General features: G+C 40.8%; 2 protein-coding genes across 7 annotated transcripts in view; one reads left to right on the top strand and one right to left on the bottom strand.

Annotated features, from left to right (window-relative positions):
• Positions 1–25,412, top strand: part of AKAP7 (A-kinase anchoring protein 7) — a 133,541-nt gene that overhangs the window by 54,527 nt on the left and 53,602 nt on the right. For all 6 annotated transcript variants that reach the window (XM_059713058.1, XM_059713066.1, XM_014611050.3 and 3 more), the window contains 2 exons: positions 2,698–2,810; positions 14,680–14,824. In XM_059713058.1, the coding sequence (XP_059569041.1) occupies positions 2,698–2,810; positions 14,680–14,824 (258 nt within the window). The remainder of the gene's footprint in view (positions 1–2,697; positions 2,811–14,679; positions 14,825–25,412) is intronic.
• On the bottom strand, positions 4,907–10,981 carry MSH5 (mutS homolog 5). The gene has a single exon (XM_006259777.4). It carries the CDS (start codon positions 10,891–10,893, stop codon positions 8,452–8,454), a length of 2,442 nt encoding a protein of 813 aa, XP_006259839.3. The 5' UTR covers positions 10,894–10,981; the 3' UTR covers positions 4,907–8,451.

Below are 25,412 nucleotides of genomic sequence, written 5' to 3' on the forward strand. Positions count from 1 at the left end.
GCACCTGTGTGGTCCGCAAAGGGGAGACGCTGCCCTTGTCCCTGCCCCCGCTCCTGGGAGACCGTGGCATGGTGTGGGGTAGTGGGTGGCAGCGCTCCATCACCACCCACCCACACATACCCCAAGTTGACAACCCTTGTGGTAGAGCATTGGGAAGTGCTGATATCCCCATTTTATAATTGAGAGCCAAGACGCAGACAGGATAAGGTGAAAAGTAAATGCTTAGTGTCCTTGTTTGAGTCTATCTCAGCCTTACACATAGGACCCACAGATCAATGTCACAAAAGAAATCTCTGGTAGAGCAGAGATTTAACCCTGGGTCTTTCAAATCCCAAGTTATTACTATAGATTTCCCTTAGAAATGTTCTGTTTCTGAGTAATACATCAGATGATAAAACAGTCTGTTCTTGCACTTAATTAAAGAGTAGTTTACACAAATACTGTGAGAATCACGTTAAAAATATAGTGGGGAGGAAATATGGAGTAACATTTATTTTTCACTACAAAGGCCTGGCAGGCTATTTACACTAGGGCTGTGCGAAAATTCGCCACGAGTTTTGTTTTGACGCTGTTTTGACCTGTTTCGAGGTTGAAACAGCAAACTCAAAATGAAACAGGTATGGTTGAAACAGCCTCGAAACAAAATGAGGCAAGTCAAAATGTTTCGCTGTTTTGACTCTGTTTCAATGTTTTACCCATAGGCTATAATGGGGAAGGTTGAAACAGGCTATAACTTTGTCATTTCTGGCCAGATTTGGATAAAACTTGCAGAAGTGGTAGCCTCTTCTGAGGGCATAAAGCGTGCCAAGTTTCAAGAAGATACGTACAGGGGGTTCGAAGAAACTGCACCCCAAATTCTTGAGACTACCAAATCTTACCCAGTCTTTTTCATACTTAGTGACCTTGTGCTCCTAGAATAGGTCAGTGTACACCTCATGGGAATCTTTTTCATTCCTAGTTACTTAAACATATCTAATTTAGTTAATCAGATGCAAATCTATCCTGAATTCCTGTTTACATCATTTCTACCACTAGGGCACCCTTGATGGTCACAGAAACAAGTATAGGATTAATACCTAAGTGGGTGTGTCTACACATTCATTAATGCACCTTAGATACTGAGCACTTAGTTTACTACTTCCTTAATAAAGGACTAACTAACTGCACAGTACCTAAAGTTACTGAGCATTAGTGCTGGTGCATGGTTATTTAGTGATGTTTACTGTGCATTAGCGTAGAGTCCAGAGGAGAGCCACGAACATGACTAGAGGTCAAGAGAGCAGACCTTATGAGGAGAGGCTGAGAGGCATGGGACTCGAGCCTGGAGAAGCGAAAGCTCAGGGCGGCCTGTAAGTATATAAAAGGTCTACATCAGGAACTGGGAGAATATCTGTTCACCAGGGCACCCCAAGGGAAGACAAGGTCAAACAGTAACAAACTGCTGGAAGGCCATTTTAGACTGGGCATAAGAAAAAACTTCTTTGCTGTCTGAGACTCCAGTGTATGGAATAGACTCCTCACCAGAAGTGATGCAACCATCTACTCTGGATACTTTAAAAAAATGCTTGGATGCTTATCTTGCTGGGGTGATTGGACCCCGGCTAACTTCCTGCCCCTGGGGCAGCGGGCTGGACCTGATGATCTCAGGAGGTCCCTTACAGCCCTAACGTCTATAAATCTATCTATAATAACACAACTACCTGTTTCTTCAACAAACTAATAAACCTGTTTAACTCTACATCCTGTGAATAGTCCCGCTGAAGTCAGCACCACAAAAGAGATATATATACGTATAAATACGCATAGTTCCACCTGGTTTGCATGGCTTTCAAGCAAGGTGACTAGCTTTAGATAGTATCCAGTCTAGCAGAGTACAAGATTACTATACAAGATTATTATAGTAGACTTCATCTTGTCCCGAATTTAAATTGTGTTAATTGTATTTCCAAAAAGTTCACTGTTACATTGCTCTGGGTACACGGGTTGGAGGAGGATACATTAGGTGGCATATTGACATTGCTTTCCTCCTTAGCTGTAGAAAAAATGCCATGAAAGAGAAAAAAGTTCTAGTCTTGTCTGTGTGTTGAACTACACCTTCTCCTTTACCAATAAGTCTGAACGGCAACAGAGAGAGCTACAAACAAAGAGAGCTCTTACTTCAGCATGTTTGATCCAGTTTCAAGCTTTGCCCTTCAAGTTTGAGGCAAAATTCTCTAGTTGTTAAACAATATCTTTCACCTGAAATGGGAATGATTATATTATTATCAAATATTATTTGATTAAGGAGCACAGAATATGATAGAAAATAGCTTTTCAAATATAGCAAATTCCATTAGCAGTAGCAGTACTTGTGACATTAGGAACTACTTAAATTATAGTAATCTCTGAACAAGATTAATACAAAGTTGCTATTATGGTGGGAGGACCAGATTTTAGAATGGATATTGATTTTTTAAAAATAGATTGCTGATTTTTTTAGTGAAGCCAAGCGTGTACCTCTGGCAGCTCCAAATATCAGATTATTCTGATATGTAAAAATATGTAACTTTGGAAAGAACTAGAAACCACTTTTACCCTTCCTATTGATTATCTTTGTTTTTTACATGGAGTGGACGTGACTCGAATTACTGTTGAAAGCACATTTTCAGTATCTTCAGTATTCAGTATCTTAGTGCCTCTGCATTTCTCCTTCTCCAGAGACCATGAAGAAGATATTTCAAGAAAAGGGCATCTTGGCAGGAGAAAACAGAGCTTTTAAACCCCATTTGACCTTCATGAAATTGTCAAAATCACCAGACTTGCATAAGCAGGTGAGCTCACATTTCATGGAACACAATAGTAGCTATATAATTTAATTGGGAAGACAAGGGATGAGCACATGATTTTTACTTTATTCATAGTCTACAGCATCTCAGGCTTGACTTCTTTGTAATCAGGCAGACAGGTAAGATTTTAAAACACTAATATTCTAGAGAAATTCATTTTTTAATATACAAAAAATCTGGTCTTAAATGACTGAAGGAGCGTGTTCTTGATATTCGCTACACATCAATTGTCTTTTATCTTGAAAAACAATACAGGAGTTAGAGTTATTGTTTGTGAAATAGTTTAATTGTAGCTTAATATTAATTAATTATACAGAAATTAATTTCCAAACAGGACTGCTGACTCTGTAGTCAGGTGCATTTTATAAGAATATGAACTGACAGGTCTCAAAACACCCAAAACACTTTCTGGGTGTTTTTCAACTGTGTTATCTTTTCCCTGTAGTATTCTACATACCATTTTATTGAGAAAACAGTGATCTTCTAAACCAGAAGTCAGTTATCAAGAAAATTATGTAGTGTGAGAAGTTATTGAGAAAGCTGGTCCCCATTATATGTGGGACTGCTAAGCAGTACTGTGATTTCAAGATATCAACTTTAGTAATAGAAGCTATACTGTAAATAAATAAGATTCCAGGCAATCCAGTTGTGTTAATATGTGTGTGAAATAGTTTAAAGCTATGCCGTTCTTTTGGTATAATTTTTTTCATTTTAGAACATAATCTGTTATTGTAGTGTGTTTGTTAGAGGTTCTCAATCAGCAACACTTAAACACATGCCTACATCCACTTTATTTCCCTTAAGCTCATGCTTAAGTATTTTTCTGTATTGAAACCTAAGCTTCCGTTTTAGTTTGCTTCTGAGATAAAACTTGTTCTCTTTCAATTGTAAAGAGGAGATTAAAAAAGTGAAAATGTTAATCATGGTTTTTCATACTGTAGAAAAGCATCATGACTTTTTCTTACTGGGTGACTGACTCCATACTATTTTAAAACTTTTGTGTAGTATCAAACACTGTAATGTAGCAAAAAATGTTACCATTTTTAGCTTTCATTTTTTACATACAGTGATGGGATTACTAATTACAAGATTATTAGTTATTATTACAGGTATAGAAAACAATACAGGTTGGGTTATTTTCTGTTGATACTGGATGACAGAAAAAGATCAACTGTTAAACAAATAAATATAATTGTCCATATCTGGTATGTGCACAATTAAATAGCAAATTACAAGCTCTATACTTTATTGCATATTCTTTGATAAATTCTAAGATAACTGAGAATTTTTATGTATTCTCTTATAAGTAGCTACAATGTATCTCAGACAAAATTTGTCATTAGTTTCTTTCACTTGATCTAAGAAGAGCTAAAAATTATTAATTCAAAGCTGAAACAGTGGTAATGAGGAAAAAAAACCCAGAAAAGCAATCATGGTACACAGAAGCAAGGCCCAGAGTAATATTTTATCCACATTTTTATTTCACTCCATTCACATTTTATGACGTTATTCTAAACTCCGTATCACCATAAAACTATTTTCTTCTGTCCATAGATAGCATATTTTACCTCTTATTCTATTGCATGACATTGGTAAGTAAAATAATGCCTTGATGTAATAATATTTGTCAAAATGTTATATGAAAAGAAAAGGAAAAGAAAAGGAGCTTTTGACACTATATGTAATAGATACAAGTGCTCTTATTAAACAATATAAAACAGGCAAACATTCACAAATACATTGGTAATAGATCAAAGAGTTTTAAAAATACTGAAGTAGAAAATTACATATTTGGATTTGTCATTAAGTGACATAGGCTATAGAACTCCATGGAAGATACGTATTAAACAACAGCCAGTACTGTACTATGTGAAGCATATCCATATACACATTCTTCCCATGCTAAGGAATAGCATTTACTATCATTGTTCACTTTTATTGTTGAACTATTTCTTCTTAAAAATTACAAATGAATAAATACTTTTAAAACAAAAAACATGGTAAAGGTTACATAATACATTTAAATACTACATTTTAATCAATTTTTCAGATCATACAAGAGTATTACAAGTAACAAAGGAGAAAATCTACAGAGGCAACAATAGGGAGAGCACATTTCAAAGAAAGAGCTGATCAAAAATAATGGAAAATGTAACCAGTGGATATATTTATATTCAGGGCAGAAGTTGTTAAAATTGAAGGGGTTTCCTTGAAGAAGCCATCATTTAACCCAATCCCTGCAGCATGCTAACAGTCTAGCAAATCTCAAAATTAAAATGTTGTAACCTTAGAGAAAAGAAAGTAAAATAAAACTTTACATGAGAAGCAAAAATCTCTTAAAGGGGGCAGCAACCTTTGCTCTTTTAAAGTTAGAAAAAGGTAAAAGATGGCCATTTATATAATGGAATACAAGATAGAAGGATAAAAGCCATAGCAACTGCATCAGTCATATAATTAGTGTTTAACAGGGCAAAAAATAGTGCACCAGCTGGCACTGCCCCATGCACTGAAACTGTCCAGGGCACAGAGTTGCCCTGTTAAACCACTGTTAAACCACTGGGCTTCATTTATATTGAGCTAATCAAGTGATAAAAGACTTCTTAGTTTCTTATGCAAGCAAAATAACTTAGTTAATAACTAAGGGAGTGTAAAACAGTTGGCCCTTTTCGTCCAGTAAGACAATTTGGGGGCAAGTGAGGTCACTGAAAACTTCCTTGAAATGCTAATAACATGCTTTTCATTCCTCTGCAGGACTAGACAAGGATAGCATGATAATGCTTAGGCCCTGAACCTTCAAAAACTTATGCCTATATATAACAATTTCTAAAAAGCCCTTTCTAAAACTGAAACCTTAGACAGAAAGAACCTTGGCCAAGTACCACACCTTTTGTATACATCACTGAGTACACAGTAACTAACTTACAATGTAATGAGTCTATTATTTATGTAGTAAGAGACAGTGCTTCTATTCCTAATTGACTCCCATTAACTTGCTGTGTGACCTTTTGCAACTCATATTGTCTCAGCGCCTCACCCTACCAATGTATTACTTATTTCACAGAGTATTGTGATATATACTGGATAAATTCTGTAAGACAATTTGAGATCCTTCAATACAAGTACCACAGAACTGGAAATATTAAGTTGATTTCATAGAACTACTGGGCGACAGTTGAACTTTTCTGATAATTCTTACATAATCAAATCAGAAGGGTAGAATTTTAAACTTATTTTGGATTAGTGTATATATGACTACAAGGTTTGATGTAATATTGAAACAAGCCAACAGGTGTGTATACATAAGATTTAAGAATGTTGACAAGATAACTGCATGGTTGCTGGACATTATTTTGCAGATACTACTTTTTAAGTCAACTGATTAGAGCAATAACTCAATGTCATAGTAAAATTTATTGTTGTATTGTTTCATATTTGTGTTAAACATTTGTCACCACTGTCTTTCCTTGAAACTGAGTTGTTTATTTTGTGGTCTTATAGTCCACAAAACACATTAAGGGAAAAATTATTACCCTGCAGCCCAAACAGAGTCCTCTCACTATCAAAATTTTAACTGATGTGCATGTAGTCTGAGTCAGATCCATTTTACTTGTCATTATCAATTGACACTAAACAGAGCATAAAATATTTCATACTGAAGTTACAAAATTTCAGGATTTTTTTTGTTGGGTGACCCATACAAACCTTCCTCCACTTGTAGTAATGTTCATATGTTTGGCTCCTTGAAAGCGTCAACTTCAAGCACATTCAGCACAGTGGACAGAGTAGCACCATGTCTTCTGTTGTCTGTACTGTGAACAGTATTAGCAACTTTCGGCAGTCAGTGAGAGAACTTGCTCAGAGGAAATGCCTCTACTGTTTTGTTTGCATATAACAGCTGAACTATACAGAAGAAAATTAGTGATCAGTCCTACTTCTGTTTTACTTATCAACGCATATGTCCTGTTTACTTATCTATGCATATGTCCTGTTAACTCAGTGCTTTGCCTGAGCATTTGTTATTTCCATGTTCATCAGATACTGTCTGCACTAAAGATATTTTGCGCTAATAGCATGCATAAATAGAAGCAAAGGCTAGTTAACCTGCATTCTAGTACAACTTCCCTTATTCTTAGATTTTTATTTGGAACTTGAAAACAGATATTAAAATTTTGACTTAATATATTATTTGACTGCCTTTCTTTTTGCATTTGTGATTTTTATTAGTTTTGTATGTTTCTAAAATTAAGTAGTATTAATGTACCACATAGCTGCATTCTTATAATAGAGCCCTTTCTTCAAGCTGAACTCATCCTCACTCAATTCTGCCAGCACACACTGATTTTGACCTGCATCATTCAAAGGAGAGATGTAGACACACTGACTTCCTGCTGTGGTTCCTGTTGTAAATCCCATCAACTGCCCTAGTCTTAGCCTCTGTTGCAGAAACAGCTTCCAATTAAGGCCATGAATGCTTATCTACTTCAGGTATTCCCTTTCCTCAGAGACACTGTGATTACTGAGGTTCTTTAGCCACTCATTAACTTGGCTTCTTCTGAACAGAGATTGTCTATTAAGATAAGTCATGTCTGTCATTTTATTATGTGAAAGAACAACCAGTAGAAATTCAGATGCAGCCAGCATTTAACTTCTCATGTGACCAACACTAATCAGAGCTTGAATATGGTTTTCCCTAGAAGTTGCAAGCTATAGTGTGTGTGTATGCATGCATATAGTGTGCATATAGTGCATGTGTATAGCATGTTTATCATCTCTCTTTGTCGGGAGTGCCATTTTTGGAAGATGGGTGATGGTGTAAGAGAAGCCATAGAGAGGATGAAATCATCCTCTTTTTTTCTTTATTAGCCTCAATTTCAGTGCTTCACACTCTGACAACAAGTTTTACTTTTTTCTGTTTATGAAGAGTAGGATGCATATTTCACTGAAATCTTTTGATATTGATACTAAACTAACTAAGAGTTACCATAGCATAATACAATAAACTACAATGGATTGAACATTGCATTCACAGTACTGCTAACCTAGGAGGGGTAAATCCTAAACTATGATCTCTTTGTCTGATCGTCTCAAAGAACCTTATAAACTTTTAAGCTTCAAATTGTGCTCTAAGGTTATTAGACATGGATGTTATAGATGTGTAGGCAGGGGGATAAAATGCTTAAGACCTTAACTGGAAGATCAGAAATTAGCCTTCCTAATGACCAGCCCTTCTGCTCTGACATCTTTAGGTAAAAAGATCATTTAGCAGACATATTTATAGCTACAGAAGCTGTTTGAAACATAGGAAGTAAACATGCCTTATGTATTACCAGAAGCTTATAAAAGTTAAGTATTGGGTGTGGTTATAAGTCTTGGGCACAGACATATTAATGTCTATTGCAGAAGTTATTTTATCTCCAACTGAAAGCATATAATCCTGAATATCTGGCTTTGTGTACTGGATTAGATTTCTCATCTGGAGCTGGAAAGAATGCCAAGAAGGGAAAAATATTTCATTAATATAAACTTATAGGGAAATTTTAAGTTCCTTCCCTTTCACCCTTTCAGCTTTTTCTTCCGAATGAGGGAAGCTTATAGCATGTCATCCATATTTTTGAGCTTGCACCTATTACAGAACTGAAGCTGCAGAGGGCAGCACCTCCTGATGCATGAACTCCTCTAAATCCATATGAGGGTCATCTAGGTCTAGGCAAAGGAATTTTTCCACTAGAGATTTGCATCTCTCCAGCTGGTTGTTCTGGGAAGGATGTTCAATACGTCTGATGGGTTTTCCATTTCGAATAAGCTCTGATACTTCCACTCCTCGTGCAGTCACTTCGTGTGGCATCCCAGCCAGTGCAGCAATATTAGCAGCATGGCTTACAGTGGACACTCCTTCCTTGAGCTGATAGAAGAATACCAGCTCATCTCCATCTTGATGGGTCTCCATGGTCAGGTACTGCACAAGAGGAGTGTCAGGTAGGAGTTTCAGCTGCATTAAGCTGTGAAAATTAGTGGAGACAAAGACTTGTGGGCATTGGGTTCCCTGGTTGATCCAGTACCTCAGCACAGCAGCCAAAAGAGAAAGGCCATCCACTGTGTTGGTCCCTTTGCCAAACTCATCAATAAGTACCAAGGACCATGCTGTGGCATTGTTCACTGCTTTGGCAACCTGGTTGAGATCAATCATGAAAGTAGAGAGACCCAATGACACTGACTCCCTGCTGTGGATTCTGGTGTAAATCCCATCAACTGCTCCAATTTCAGCCTCAGAAGCAGGGACATAACTACCAATTAAGGCCATGAATGTTATAAGACCTACCTGCTTTAAGTATACACTCTTCCCAGATGAATTGGGCCCCGTGAGGATTTTTACCCGCCCAGTAACTTCTCCACTCTCCACAGGATTGGGCACAAAAGTCTTGGCACATAGCTCCATGAGTGGGTGCCTGCCATCCTTGATGCGGATGCCATGGCTTTGGGTAAAACGTGGCCGGCAGTAGCCATTTTCTCGAGCCATCACTGCCAGAGCTAATAGCACATCTAGTTGTGCTGTGAATTCAATAACATTGCTGAGCACTGCAGACTTCTCCAAGATCTTTGTCTGTAGCTGGTGCATAATAAGTGTTTCCTGATCCCTGATCTCACAGTGCAGATCTCCTAGCATGCTATCTAGTTCCTTAGTCCTAGCACTTCTATAGTGCAGTTTATCCTCTGACAGGAACATGAAGTCCAGGCCTTCAATCTCAAAGTCACTCTTGTCCACCATTGTGGGAAGCCGTGGAACGGAGAGTAGGAACCCAATCAAGGGGATGTAGATCACACAACAAGAAGGTATACAATTGTCTAGGGTCTCCAGTTCCTTTCTGGCTACCTCTGTAAGGAAGTCTGAGAGACCCATCAGCTTCCGTTTCTTTTCATCGATGGTGGGGTCCACATTAGGTCTGACAGTGAAGCGATTTTCTGAGATGCTCCCTTCAAAATCTATCACTTTGCTGATAAGGCTGGCAATGTAGTGCAGGTCATCTGTGAACACATGTGAGATTGTCTGGAAGAGCTCAATGGTGCTGGGCAAGGAACGACATGTGTCTCTCAGGCACACTGCACTATACGCTGTCTTATAGAGTGCCTGCCAGTCACTAACCTTTGTGTTGGAAAGAGTCATTCTTCTCAGAATTAGAGGTACATTTTTTATATTCTTGAGGCAGTCTTGAAGGGTCAAGACTGTCTCGTGATTCTGAGCCAGCAAGAAGAACTGGATAACATCTAGCCGTTTGTTCAGCTCTGTCAGGTTCCGGGTGGGCCGCATGAGCCACAGCCGCAGCAGTTTCTCTCCCCACTTGCATCTGCAGCGGTTTAAAATGCCATATAAACTGAATCCTTCTTTCAGCCCACTGGCTAGTTTGTACACAGAAGGATGCACCTCACTTTTAAATATCTGAAGGACATAGTAGGTATCTTGGTCCATATTCACAATATCTGTTAGCACAAACTTTTTAAAGGCCAAGATAGGGACTCCAACAGTGCTATCTTCTAATTCAACTCCAACCCGCCTCCTGTCAAGAAACTTCAGCAGCCCACCTAGTGCTCGTACCATGAGCGGGCTCTCAAAGGGAATAATGGAGGATAAATAAAGAATTTTCTCTGTTGCAGTCATATGGGAGGGAATAAATGGGAACTGTCTAGATAGGATCCGCTGCTTGCTCACTTCTAGGCCAAAGTCTGCATTGGGAAAGAGGACAATTTCTGGTTTCTTCACATGCTCGTCTCCAGTAGAACTGATGTTAGTCAGGAATTTGGCAAAGTGATGGTCCTGCTTGGCACTCGTCACAATGCATCGAGGAAAGACTTCATCGATCACTTTTTGCAGCAGCTTGAGGTGCTCATTATCAGGCATGTCAGGCATGAAGTAAACTGAGCAGTCTTCTGTGTCATAATAGGTGATCCCCAGTTGCCCTCTGTACCACAATACACACATATGTACCTCAGAACACTCTTCTTCCTCTTCGTGTTTGCATCCAGGCAGTGGTGGTGATGGAGAAGTGTTGGTCAGCGTAGCAAGGGTGCTCATTCCATCTGGTTCTTTGGCTGCTGGTAAAGACAGTTTTTGTGTTGACAGCTTATCCTGTAAGTCCCTTCCTCCACAACAGCTGCCCCTGTTCACCTGTCTACCACCTCATGCCTCCTGATCCACTCAGCATCCACTCCTTCCTGAGCCACACGTCCATACCACAAGACAGACGGACGGACTTTGGAACACATTTGCTCTTTCTCTTGATTGGGTCCCTGCCCTTTCCTCAACAGCCTTCCAGGCTTCCCATCAGTGCCGCATGCCTCCCCCTTACGCACACTCCCGATACACACAAATCCTGTCGCTTCAAAAAGGTGGGAGCAGTTAGGTGCGTTGGGTGGAGAGTTAGGATCTAGGAGGCCCCAGATATCCCTGGCCAGCAGGAATAACAATGAATCTGAGCTCTAACGTACTCTTGTGACAGCAGGAAGTTTTGGGGGCAGTTTTGCAGGAATTAAAAGGTAGGAGAGGCCTGTGCTCAGACATATAGCTGCTCATTTGTATAGCCTTTCCATCTGCACTCACGTATGCCCATTGCTTTGCCTATGGACCTAACTATCCTCGCGGGCATGCATTAGACATGTGCATACAACACTACATGGCATCTAGACCTATCCCTCTCTTCTCCCTGTGCACATGGCACAGCTCCTGCCCGCTGTAATGGCCTATTACCACCTGCCAGGCAGCCTCAGAGAACAGCCCTCCTCCTCCCCCTCCTCCCAGAGGCCTTTCACCTTTTGGGAGGGATGCTCTTTAGCAAACTGAAGGCTGGTAGTAGTTGCAAAAAGGCCAAGCAGCTGCCACCAGGAGACCGTTGACCCCCCTGTCCCTGTCTCCTTCAGGTGTGGCTCACCCACGCCCCTCCTGAGCGGGCGCTGGACCCTGTCGCATAGCACAGAGCCGTCATCCGTGTCCCTGTCCGTGCCGCCTCCTCTGTGCTCTTGTCTGGGACGGGTGCTCTTTGGCTCTGCCTGTTTCCCTGCCCTGCCTGTGGGGAGCACTGCCTGGCAACCCCCGCCCCATCTACTTCCCAGCCACCCACCGCGGATCGGCATCGACAGCCGCCTTCCCTACCCTCACACAGTGCAACAGGCTGCAATTTCTGTAGCCCCCGACATGCGGAGAGCACCACTGTCCCGCAGGTCTCTCACATTGCTGCCTGATAACCAGCCAGGCCTCTATTTGCCCCTCTGAGGCAAGGAAAGCAGTTTCACTGCCTTTCTCAGCTGGCTGCTTGGTGGTCCCTCGGCCTGTATCCTCCATCCCCAGCTTCCTTTTGTCAAAGGTGGAGAAAAGAAGGCATTTTAGTTACCAGGTCAGGCTACTGGCCAGCAAGAGACTCCCATCTCACTCCTGCAGGGAGACGGGGGAACCAGATATTAGAAGGCCGGACACTGCTACCTAATGCCTTCACTGAGCACCGCTCCCAAAACCTTTCTGCCACCCCAACTACCGGATACACTTTCCATCCACGTGCTCACGTACACAGCTCAGTAACGACAGGGGCTTCCTGCTCTCCCACAAACACCTCTACACCCGCCCCCACAGCCGCTTTTCTGAATATGATCTTGCTCAGCAAGGAGCTGAGGGAAGCCAGGTCTGGTGTTAGGCCCCTCACCTTAAATGCGCTGCCTAGGCCTTCCTGATAGTGATCCAGCAGGGGGAGCAGCAAGAAGGGAAGTGGAGAGGCTGCTTGGCTGTCTCTGTTGCAGGTGCCACAGTGGCCCCATGCAGCTGGGAGGCACAACTGCCGCAGGCCAACATCTCTAACCTACTCACTTGGCTACATATGTTAAAATCCAGCTAAGATTTCAAAGCACTATCATTTATCTCCTGGGTGACTTTCAGCAGTATCCTGGAGATTTATATCAAATTCTTAGAGACTCCAGGGCAATCCTGCAGGGTTGGTAACCTTAGTAACCCTGTCCCCTCCAAAAACCATTCCTCCCAGCACTACTTCCCCAAGCACTCCTTCCTAACTCCATCGCAAGCACCACTCGGTTCCCTGAACAAAGCAATTCTTCGCTCAGAATATACAGGCACTGCTCCCTGTTTCACAGTCCATCCCCCAGAAGCAATATCTCTTTTTGCAGAGGGTAAGTTGTGGCTTATTTAGGTACCTGGTTTTGTTTCAACCCTAATCAAGGTTCCATATCCTAACAGGTGTCTTTGGCTGAGAAAGGCTTGAGGCGAGTCACTCTGCCTACTGATCGATAGCTTACTGTACCTTTACACAGTACTTCCAGCAAGGAAGCAAATAATAGCATTTTAGCTTCAAAATCTCATCTGCCCCACAGGAGTCCTCAATACTGGCACTAGAGTACTAGGCTAGCTACTGAACGTTGCATTTAAATAGAGGGTAGGTATTAGCCATGCATGAGGCCCCAAACTACCATACTACATGCTTGACATTAACATGGATGGCCACTAGATGGCATCATTACTCCAGAGTTTAATTACATGAACTGCCACTTCTGACTATGAATTAGTTTAAGAGTCAGAAAACCAAATCCTCTGTTTTAACTCAAACAGAATTCCTCTGAGCATTTTCCTGAGTAAGGCTTAAGTAAGGATTTCAAGACTGGTCACATATTGGAAATTGAGTGAATGTGACTGAAACATCACAAGAGATAGTAGTACAGATCAGATGAAGGGTGCTGGAAACAGATTTTTCTTTCTTTTTATTTTTAACACAGCATATTTCTGGTAAGACCACAAGAAGTAAGTACTATGTGCAGACAGAGTATCTGTTTTTACTGAATATACAAATGGGATGATAAACGATTAATGACTAAGTAAGAATTTCAGATCACAGGCAAAGATCTGGGCTGAGACTACTTGTATGCCTTTGTGTTACATAATGCAAAATGATGCTGACATTAACATTTGTTAATATTTGTGAAGTTGTATATAAGGCTGTGTGTACTAATTTTGTTTTTCAAGTTGCAGTTTTGTGAACATAGAGCTGATTATTCAAATTGTTAACAGCTAGATGAAAACGCTTAGTTTTCCTGGGTAGTATCATATTTCCATGCTCTGGGGGAGCAAATATAAGCTGCCCTAGATAACCAGCTAAGATCCCCCCAATAAGTTCCAAGAAAGCAGACCTCCGCTGCAAAATGCTGCTATCCCCTAGCCTAGTTGAAGTGTTGTAAGCTACCAGAGTAATAAGTAATTATTTTTACTTAATGGTCTCCCTGCTCTGATCTGGGGAGAGAATGGCCTAAAGCAGTGTTTCTCAAACTCTGGCTTGCCGACCAGATCTGCTCCATGCAACCATGTCAGCCAGCAGAGCCCAGGGCTGCAGCAATTAATGCTGCCACTGCTTCCCTGCCACCAAATTCCAGACCTGTGGGGAGCCCCACAGATCAGATGACAGATCCATACACTGGATTGTAGCAGCTGAATCCAGCACGTGGGGCTGAGCTGGTGCTGCTGTGGCTGGATTCAGTGATTCGGGGGTAACCCTGCACTGGATCATGCCTATGGACTGACTTCATATGCAAAATCCAGCCAGCAGACAGGCCCCATGCCACCCATCTAGATTCCCAGGGCCAGATAGGTTGAGTACTACTGGTCTAAAGGAAGGTGGTATGGCCCACTCTCAGGTATTGTGATAACCATAGCTCAGCCATTGATTGGGCACTTTATTTTTCAATATTCTGTTTGCATTTAGAAGTTGAAATGAGCTATTCCAAAAATAAAGCGTTCAGTCAGAACCATAGGTAATATTATGAAACCCCGTCTCCCAGTGAAGTGACTGTCATTTTATTTTATTATTTGAAGGTGAAAAAAATTGATCTAAACCTGTATAAGAATTTTAAAAGCCATTATTTTGGAAATGAAACCCTGCACCGCCTAGATCTCTGCTCCATGCTGAAAAAAAAGCAACCCAATGGCTACTACCACTGTGAGTCTTCTATCACAGTCAGTAAGTATAATACTATTTTATGTCTTGATTTTATTTAAAATCGAAGAGTTGGATAACCTGTTAGCACTGCAGATATGTGTTTCATAAATCTTGTAATGTTATTAGGTAACCAGTAGATCTAAGCTATGTATTGGAATTTAAGCTACTTATTGCTTGTGGCAGCATCTGGCCATGCATCTCCCGTTGACTACTTGTCAGATTCTTGTCAAGGGATCCAGTCACTGAATCTCCAAGCCTTTTAAGCTTCTGAAGTCTAATTTGAGTCTAGGGACTGCCCTCAACTTTGGAGCCACTACAAACATTCTGGGGTGCAGATTCTCTGCCCAGCATCTGCTAAGAGCCAAGACTTACAGTCTCTTCCCAGGGCCAGTGCTGACTTCTCAGACTTCTACCCTTTCCTAGAATCTCACTGAAGCGGTGAACTTTCTGGTGATACCACCTAGGGTGCAGACAGAAGTGACAATTTTCACCCAATCTGGCCACAGAAGCAGTCTATAGCTGTGACCAAACACAAATGCGTGAGTACAGACAGCTTGAAAAATTGCTGATTGGGTGAAAATCTGACCCCTCAGTGCATTAAGTATCAGATAAACACATTTCAAAATATAGATTCTTTTGTAAGTTGTGTCTACAGAAGGTCCCAGCCTATCACTGTTTTCAGAATGGGAAGGGAGAAAGAGAGCTGAGGGAGTTCAGTCTGGGTTTTTTTCAGCTGCCTTGGAGGGTGGTGTGGGTATACCGACTTGGAGCCCCTTGGAGGGCTTCAGCCGCCTTGGAGTGTGGGGAGGGTGGTCCCCCTGAGATGGGGGGCTCCAATTCACCCACCCCACTCCTCAGCACCAGTTGGGGAGCCCCAAGGATTAGCTCCCTTCACTGCTTTCCCCCCCTCCCATTCTGAAAACAGTTGGCATTGGCAGAGGCCTGGCCCCTGCTGTGGGAACCTGGCTGCAGGCTCCCAGCCACAGCTAGATCCCCCTTCCCCCTGGAACCAACAGTGAACTTCTGTTTGGTCTGGGGTAACATTTTAACTCAGAACACTTTGCAAAAAGGGTTCTGAGTTACAGCTGAGATCTGCACTTCTATCTGCACCTTTAACTGTCCAGATATGATAGATAACTTCACTTCTTGAACAATGATTGATGGGCCTCAGTTCATTCTTATTCTGTTAGGTGCTTAGAAACAGACATGAAGACATGCGTTCCTGCTCCCAAAGTTTACAAACTGGGCGTGTCTACACATGCAGTTAATGCAACTGAATAAACTACGGCACAATCTGAGCTAGAGTAAGCTAATCTTGATGTTGCTGTCTCCATATGTGTTTAAGCGCAGTAATTTACTCTGCTGTCAGATTGTACCTGTGTCTGACAGGACTATCCAGTGGCACTGTAAATTAGTCTACACTGGCCTAATTGCTATGCATGTGTAGATGATGATGCTTTATTGTGCAGTAAAATAGTTTACTGCACAGTAAAGTGCATGTGTAGATGTGCCCACTAAGACTAGAGTGCCATTTGAAGGAAGGGCACTCCATGTAGTGATGGGAAAACATTCAAGTCTACTGTTTCCATCCCTACTAGCTGAGGGAATGGAAATTTTCATTTTGGAACTACCTGTTCTGTTTAAAATGGTTAAGATATGAAAAAAAAAAGTAACATCAGCAAACCTCCATGTGAGAAAGCTCTAAGCACATTTCCATATTATGTGAAGTCTTTAAGAGGTGGTGAGCATTGATGGTTTAAGCCATAGGTGGTCAGTCTATGGCATGAGTACCACAAGTGTCACAGGCAGCTTGTATGTTTGACATGCAGCAGCACAGTGGCAGATAGGGCAAACAGCAGAAAGCAAGCACAAATTGGGTGGGGAGTACAAGTAAGGAAGCGGAAAGCAGAACAGCAGATCAGGTAGGAAAAGGGGATTGGCATGGCACCTGGAGAGAGTGTAGGCCTAATTAGTGGCATACCTTCCAAAAAGGTTGACCCCCACTGATTTAAGCAAATCTTCATCTGAAATTATCCATCTAGGTAAAACAATTTTGATAAAAAGATCAAACTTTTTAATGTGTTCCTAATTTGCAGGCCTATTTCTAAATAATCCTGTGTACCAAAAATGCTCTTCTATTTTTAGATTTCTAGGCAAATATTCAACATATGTCAGTCAGCACATAATAAAAATATACTTATCAGTTACTTTTCTTCTGGCTACCCTTAAAGATCCTGTCACTTTCATTCTGAACATCATGTCAGGCCAAATGTGTGCATTCCCAGCTGTTACCTTCTATGAATCAGTAAGTGTTTTGACCAGCGTTTATATAAGTGGTGATATTGGAAATCATCACTGTCTGGAGGACTGGGCAGAATACCGAGAATCAGAAAAAAAATCTCATTTTGTTTTTTCACCTAACTTGCCTCAGACGTAAAGCAGAGAAAGTAATACTTATTTCCCCATATCTCATGAGAATTTTGAAAAATTGCTGCTTATATTTGTGCAGTGCCTTAAATACATAAGGTACTTTATAAATCCTAAGTATTTGTTTTTATTTATGATACCCAGCAATTCTTAGTTTGAAATTTAAGAATTCTCTTTATTGTCAAAAAAGATACATTTTATAAATATTATATGGACTGCTACAGGGCAAATGGGCAGAGAGATAAAATATTAATATCTTAGTTTGATCAATGATGGCATTATTACAAAATTAAATGGAGATAATGCTTTTTATTATTTATGAAAAATATCTTATTTACATACATACCCTCACCTGTTTATAGAAGTGGAGAATAGAAGGGGAATATACAAGAATAAATGTCCCGTTTCCTTGGCATGAGTTTAGTATGGCTGCAGTATTTGCAAATAGTAAAATACTCTGGAATATCTCTCTTCAGTTAAACAATTTGTCTAATAAATCTGCCCAAATAAAAGCTGTTCCATAGCAAATATATAAATATTTGACAGCTGTTGGCCATGATACTCAAAGTGTTTGTTTAAGTCTAAGTGTTAATTTTGTATTTGTCATTGGCTGGCAGATTTGTCATTATAATCACTAAATTTACAGGCATCTCAGAATGCATAGAGTAGGCTCTTCAATCATTCAGATTTCTTTAAAATATAAATGTCATTAAGACTGCATATAAAAACAATCAATCAACTGTTGTCACAGCAAGAGTGGGATATTTGGTTGGCTTTGACTCAGTCATGTTATGACAATTTCGAAGATAGTCATTTTTGTGACCTGAAACAAATCTTTCCTTTTGAGAGAAAACTGAATTATTTTAATTTAATTAATGGAAAGAGATTTCTGTGGCTACACCATGTGGGCCTAAATGTCTGTGAAATAAGCATCAACACACCCTGTTGAATAAATTGTTTTATTTTTACCCCTTTTCATGCTAAGAAACTAATAAACAGATAGATTGAGCCACTTGCCTATATGCTAACATTTTTTTTGGTTTTGTAGAAATGGATATATTGATCTGATCTGATCTGATGAAAGGCGTGTTTTTGACAGACAAGTTAAAAAAAATTAATTATTGAGTCTCAGACAAAGGAAAACTTAATTGAATTGTGAGTTAAAATATAGCTTGAATAGATTTTTTCTGATCTATTCGGTTCCAAAAATATTTAGGTGTTACATTAGGCACATACATATATGAATTTACTCCAGCTTAGATTTACTCTGGTGTAAGCAACACCTGAGTAAGGGTTTTTGGGCAGGTGTCTACACATGCGAGGTTAGGGACCAAATTTACATCCAGTTCCCTGCAGCCTTGCAGTGGGCCCCTGCCACCACTGGGGCGGGGGGGGGGGGGTGCTCCAGCCTCCCCCTGGGTGCTAGCCCAGGGGCTGGAAGGGAGCATTGGGCCAGGGGACAGCTGTCTCGTGGCCCTGCGGGGGGTGGGGGGGCTGCCTGCTGCTGGGGTTGGGAGACAATGTCCCCTTGCCCTGGCAGCAGGGAGCTCCTGGCCCTGGCTCCCTTATCAGGGGCACAGGGCTTGGAATGAGCTGCAGGGGAGGAGCAGGGTGCTAGGACCTACCCCCCCCAAGCTCTCTCCAAGCCCTGTACCTTGATCACCTGATCAGGGCATGGGGCTGGGACCTGCCCCTGACCGGAACAGTTCTTGGCCAGTACCGGGCTGCGGGGGGAAGTTTGCATGTACAGCCCAGAGCTGGCTGGGGACTGCCTGAAACAGGACAGACTCCAGCCACCTCCAGGCTGCACGTGCTTTCCTGCACAGCCTGGGCCTGGCTGGGAACTGTCCCCATCAGGGGGCTTGGAATAAGTTCCTAGCCCCAGCTCCACGATTGCAGAGCTGAGCAGGGAACAGTCTTTCTTGCCCCTGCCAGCAGGGAGCTCCCAGCATGGATCCATGGTCACAGGACTTAGGCTGGGAGACTCTTCTCTCTCAGCCCAACCCCCATGACTGTGGAGCTTAGCCTGGGAGATAAATGTCTCCCAGCCCCCCACTCCCCAATTACGATGGTGGAGCAGGGGCTGGGGATAAGGATCTCCCAGCCTCTGGTCCCCGATCATGATCTGGGAGCAGGGAGCTTGGAGATTCCTGCTACTGGGGCAGGGGTTTATAGTTTCTGCCTGGGCTCCTGTCCCAGCAGCAGGCAGCTCCCCAGGGCAGGGAGCTATCTTCTGCCTCCTAGTGGATGGTTGACTGGGAGCAGATGCTGCTCCTGGTCAGGCATCTACACGAGCACTATGGTGCCATTACTAATCCTGAGTAAATTTGCTACTTGCATTTGCAGGTAGCAAATTTACTCGGAATTAGGGAAGTTTACTGCAAAATAAGTATGTGCACATGTAGACCCACATGCTTACTTTGCAGTAAACTATGCTAATGCAAAGTTAAGTGTCTTGTGTAGATGTGCCCAGAAAGAAGTTAATGCAGTCCTATTTGTATAATGGAAACAATGAAATCAGTAAATAAGTTTTGTATAGGAAAAGAGTTCAAACAGAGTGCAGTGTGATTCTAGTTAATTCTATCCCATATATACCTATGACATTTGTTTGAATTCTGTATTGCTTTTGAAGCATGCAGAATTAAGAACCAGAACAGTATTTATTTTTTGTCAACTAGTTTTGGCCAGCTTTCAGCACATACATCTGATGTGAGAAGAGATATAAACAGAATGGACTTAATACTAACAGAAAAGTTGGAATATGTAAGAAACAAAGAATTACACTTTGTTATTGCCACTGTTATTAGAAGCCATAGTGGCTGTAGACTTGGCAGATTTTAAAATACATCTCAAACTACAATAAAAATGTAGACACACAAAGGGGTCACCCTTGACAATGTAGAGCAGGACACTCAGCTTGCTGAGCTCCAAAGATGTCACAGCTAGTTCACATGCTGTAACATGCTATGGTACAGAAACATCTGCTACACTCAGCAGACTCAGCAGGAAACCTTTCTGCACAGTTGCACAGAAGGTGAAAGGTGTGTATTGTACAGTGAGTACTGGGTATGGTTTCAGAATCAGTGCTGAACCTTTATCTATAAAAAAAGGAGTAAAGACATTCTTGGAAACAAATCAGAACAAAAGCCCTGGACAGGAAGCAATGGGCAGCAGTACCTCCAACTCAAATGCCATGGGATGCTGAATAGCTCTGCCATGAACCAGGCATCCCATTTGCATCCTTGTTCACCTGAGTGGAGGAGGATCAGTCCTTTACACAGCAAAAAAAGATAACCAATAGAAAAAGCTGCCTGAAGGACCACAGTATACATCTCTACATACTATGGGCTACTTAATTTTCAGTATCCAAAAACTGTAATCTCTCCAATCTTCATAACTTATAATACACATAATGAACTTATACAAGTATTTATATTTTAAAGAGAATGCCTTGATAATAATGAAGTTATACAAATATTATAGAAAATGATCAAAAAGGAAATATGGACCTCTCAAAAATGTGACATACCTATCCAGAGTGGCCAGACAGGAGAGTGTTAAAAATTAGAGTTCTCTATGTCCATGTATTTGACAGGAAGGATTTCAACAGAAGTCTGCTTCTTATTGGCCATCTCCCAGCTTTTTAGTTTTACTTGTTTTTCAGCCAACATTGATTGCTTTGGCAGCTGTACACCATGGGGGTTACACACTCCCTGTACTGTTAAAGATCCACTTATCCTTTGCAGACTTTTTTTTTCCCTGGAATTCATGCAGCCTCATTTACTCCAGCAGCAAAATGAAGCAAACTGGAGAATGAGGCCCTAAGCATCTGACTTACTCTGCCACAAACCTAGAGTAAGAAGTTAAAGCTGATGTCACTAGCAACGATATTTGACAGTATTTTTCGGTTGGGGTAATACATACAGTTGGGAGCCTTCACTATATTGGTAGCACTTCATCTCTTCACTAACTCTAATAGCCTAATATGCACTTTGAGTGAATAAAGTGGCAGAATTCCTCAATTACTAGCCATATCTCAAATAAGACTATTCTTCGAGTAGTACTTAATGTTCCAACAATAGAGTGGCAGTCCTCAGTAAGAAAGGAATGAAGATACTGAAAAAAGCCTCACAAGTTCTGCCAGGAACCAAAGACATATTGACATCACATCTTGATCCCTGTTATCAAACGAAAATTATGATGTGCAGTAATTATTTTCAAACTTAGTTTTCTCTGGTTTTAGGGTTTTTTAGCTCCAGCAGCCTTTAATTCCAAACAACAAATGTATTGCTAGGTATTATGAATTAAAAATGTATATTATCTTTGTCCATTTTCAAGAAATAGCTGTTTCTGTTTCTATAAATTATTAGTATTAGAAGGCACCAATAACTCAGTGTAGAATAATTAATTTCCTCTGTAATGGCATATTTTTCAAGTATTCCTCAGATAAATGTTTTTAATTGTTCAAAGGATGATGACTAAAAAGAAAGATATACATCTTTTCGGTTGAAATGTCAATTTTTTTTCAAGTGCTGATGGTTAGTGGTGCGGATCTCAAGAGCTTATACAACGTGCTGCATGATTACACAGCAAGATTCTGTTATGGTGACTGTCTAATCCCTGTGAGATTTTCTAAAATAAGACACAGTTGCATAGGTCAGTACTTCAGGAATAATATGAACACAGCCTCAAAATCCAGTTGTTAAAATCCTTTGACTTGCTTAATAACTTGGCATATTTATTATCTTTAGGCAAGGATATTGAACAACTAGTTGGAGTAGGTGACATTAAATTCTAGAGCTTTGCTTTCTTCAGATTTCAATAAATTTATAATGAATGTTTGGAATAAAACAGAATCCCTACATTTTAAAAATAATTTATTTTTAGGGGAGACAAAAATCTCATATAGGGCCCCATGTTGACACTCTGTTTTAGGCCTATTATACGCTAAAATATCATAATGATTTCTCACCAGATGGTAGCTGTGCAGCATGGCACTGTTTCTTATGTAAATAACTACATACAAAAGCACATCCCAAATCAATAGTGTTGGGCAGTTGGGCTCCCATTCAAATCTTTTATTATGTTAAAATAATATCCCTATCTACTGATTTACAGCAGCTTATTATTCACAGATTTTAAGGCTAGAGATGAAACCTTTGCAGGTCCATCTTCTATGTATTCCCTGCATAATGTGCTATAAAACCTGAGTAATTTCTGCATGAAATATATAACTTCTAAATTAATATTAAGACTTAATGGTTTTGCAAGTGAAATCACAGATGTCTCCCTATTTGCAAGCTAGTTGTAAAAATATGCAAATGTGTAAAATATGAATGATTCCAGAGAGAGTACAATGTGCATTTTATGTAAAACTATTTTATAAATAATTATTTTACATTTTATTTTACATAGGCATTGGCCAGAAATGCCAAAACTAAATTTAATATTCTATCTGAAATTTAAGTGTCTTGATTTTCAGAAGTGCCAAGAAGCCGTAGTCATTTGACTTTTGGTACGTAAATGCCATAACTTCTTGTTACGTACTCTTTAAAAGTAGATACTTATACAATTCTGGGTATGCATCAGTTGGCTGTAGAGCCAGTTATTTACAGCAATAGAACCAATGCTGTTTCAAGGCTTAATATAACGTTTAAATAAATATTTAAATGACTTATTTAGGCAAATGGTGAAAAATGACATAATTGTATTTAATTATATTTTCACTGTTTCTCTGTAGACCTTTTCTGAATATCGATCTTTTTCTGTTTAAAAATTTTACATTAGCAATTTCAGGAACTACAGCTATATGGCTATGGCCAATAGAGAATGCACCACTCTAAAGGGTTGTCTACACATAACATTGCTCCTGATTAATTACACTTGGAAAGTAGGTCAAGCTAAACAGGAACAAGGCACTCTTATTCTAAAATAAGAGTGTCAACACATGGAATTATTCAGGAACAGCTCTAGCCCTTTAAATTCCCAGCCTTTGTTAATCCGCCTTAACTTTCAAATGCAGACAAGCCCTACCCTATACCAATATACTCTCTCCCCCTCCTCTACCTATCATATTTTAAACATGCAACACACTTTGTTTTCATGTTAAAATCCCATAAACATTACATCTCTGTTTTAGCACTGCTGGAGTTCCAATGACGGACAGATATTCTGTTACCATATCTTAAATATTGAGACAGTACTTTCAGTACAGTATTGTAGCCAGTTGCATTGCATCAATACAGCCATATTTTTTAAGTGAGAGCACCTTCCCTTTGTAGACCTATTTTTGGTCAGGAAAGTTATAAGCATTCCTCTGTAGGATGGTCTTATTCCCTGGGTTCCTCAGTTTCTTTACACTGGGCACATCTACATGAGACGCTGACTGCACAGTAGCCTGATACTACTGTGCAGTAGTGTCTCATGGCAAATACTGTGACATGACACTACTGCATTAGGCTACTGTGCAGTAGTATCACTAAAAAGGTGTTCACTAGAGCTACTGCGTAGTAACTCAGGTTACTGTGCATTTATTTAGTATTTGTTTATACAACTTTATCAGTGTCACTGATATGTGTTGTAGGGCTTGGGTCCCTTCTTGGCCGATGCCCTACTCACTGGTGATGACAGGGTGGGTTCTTATGTGTGTCACCCATGTGTTCTGGTAGCTGTTCCTTCTCAGCTGCCATGACTTGGTCCTATCTTCTTGGTAGACAGTTTCCCTGCAGGTGACTCTGGATCCCACACCTTGGCTTCTTCATGGGGTTCCAACCTTCCTTATATCCCACCCTTACCACGTCCAGGGCCTGAACTGCCCTGCCACTGGGGCTTTTTCACTATGTGCCTCTCTGCAGCATGTCTTGTCCTGGCTCCTTTCTGCCAGCAGACTCTGCTGCTTCTTCCCACCAATCTGCAGGGCCGCACTGCTCCAGAAACGGTATGCTGAATACTCTGAACTAGTCTGTGAGCCCGATGTTCTGAAGCGAGCTCACCATGTGTGTGTTCCATCTGTTCTAGGGTGAGCGACATGGGGAACCATGTTGGGTTGCCTCTTCTCTTGTCACAACCGGTTGATACAAGTATTAAATATATGTGCAGTAACCACTACGCTATAGATGTGGCCTCAGAAGCATGTTGCAGCTTCCTGTTGAATTACTGCAAAGTGGCTACTTTTATTGCTGCTACTTTTATTTTGCTCCATGTTGCAGTCACTTTTTGTGGTATGGTGCTTAAAATGCTTGTATGCTAATCCTCAAATCTCTCAATTTCAGTCCATGCCCTGGATTAGCTATTATCTCAGACAGTCATTTGCATCAGCCTCATTGTTTTGAGAACCTTTTATGTAGGTGATTTCTGTCAGAGCTTCTCAGGCTTATTTCCTCTTCTAAATTGCACAAGCATCATCTAGTTAACTTTTCATTGCAATTTATAGCCTTGTGTGCTGGAACACCTTCAGTGCCCACCACTTTAAGGGCTGAGAGCCAACAGCTGACTTCATTTGTCTCTTCTGCCTTCCTAAATTTTAGACTTCAGATTAACCAGAGACAACAATAAATGGGAACATTAAAATTGGAATGCTACTAAGAGGTGCCCACCTTTTATTTAGTAACTTAGCGTTTAGAACACTCACCCAGAAAGTGGGAAACCTGGGTTTACATCCCCTGTAAACCTACAGGGATTCAAATTCATGTCTTTCAGTAGAGTGCCCTAATCACAAGCCGGGTGGGTAGGCTGTGATGAGAACATCCTCCACCCCTCCTACTGAAACTGCACCAAAATGTGGCAAAGAGTTAAAGATTCACAAGGTTAGGGAGTGAAAACAATAGGGAAGATATCAAACAATAGGGCTTGGTGGTTAGGATATTCATACAGGGGTAACTGAAATACTGGGTTCCAGCCCTTGCTATGCAGCCTGATTTTGTAGTTTATATTAACAGTCTTGATAACATATGGAGAAGCAGTATTTGTTAAGGTGGTACAATCCTGTGAGTGTGGCATTTGAGAATGCCTATTGACCAGGCATTTCTGGGTATGCATATTTTCGAGGTTCATTTTGGGCAAGTTCTGGGGACAGTTAGATACAGAACTCTAGGTGCTTTCAAGGCCAAATGACAACTAAGCAGGCATTCTGGAAGTCACAACTGGGGACCTAGTGTCTCAATTCTGGTATAAGTCCTGCTTT

This window comes from Alligator mississippiensis, chromosome 1 (assembly GCF_030867095.1).
Source record: "Alligator mississippiensis isolate rAllMis1 chromosome 1, rAllMis1, whole genome shotgun sequence".
In the NCBI taxonomy this organism is placed as follows: domain Eukaryota; kingdom Metazoa; phylum Chordata; order Crocodylia; family Alligatoridae; genus Alligator; species Alligator mississippiensis.

Coding starts and splice junctions, on each gene's coding strand:
- MSH5 (XM_006259777.4), bottom strand. CDS start 10,893: ATGAGCACCCTTGCTACGCTGACCAACACTTCTCCATCACCACCACTG.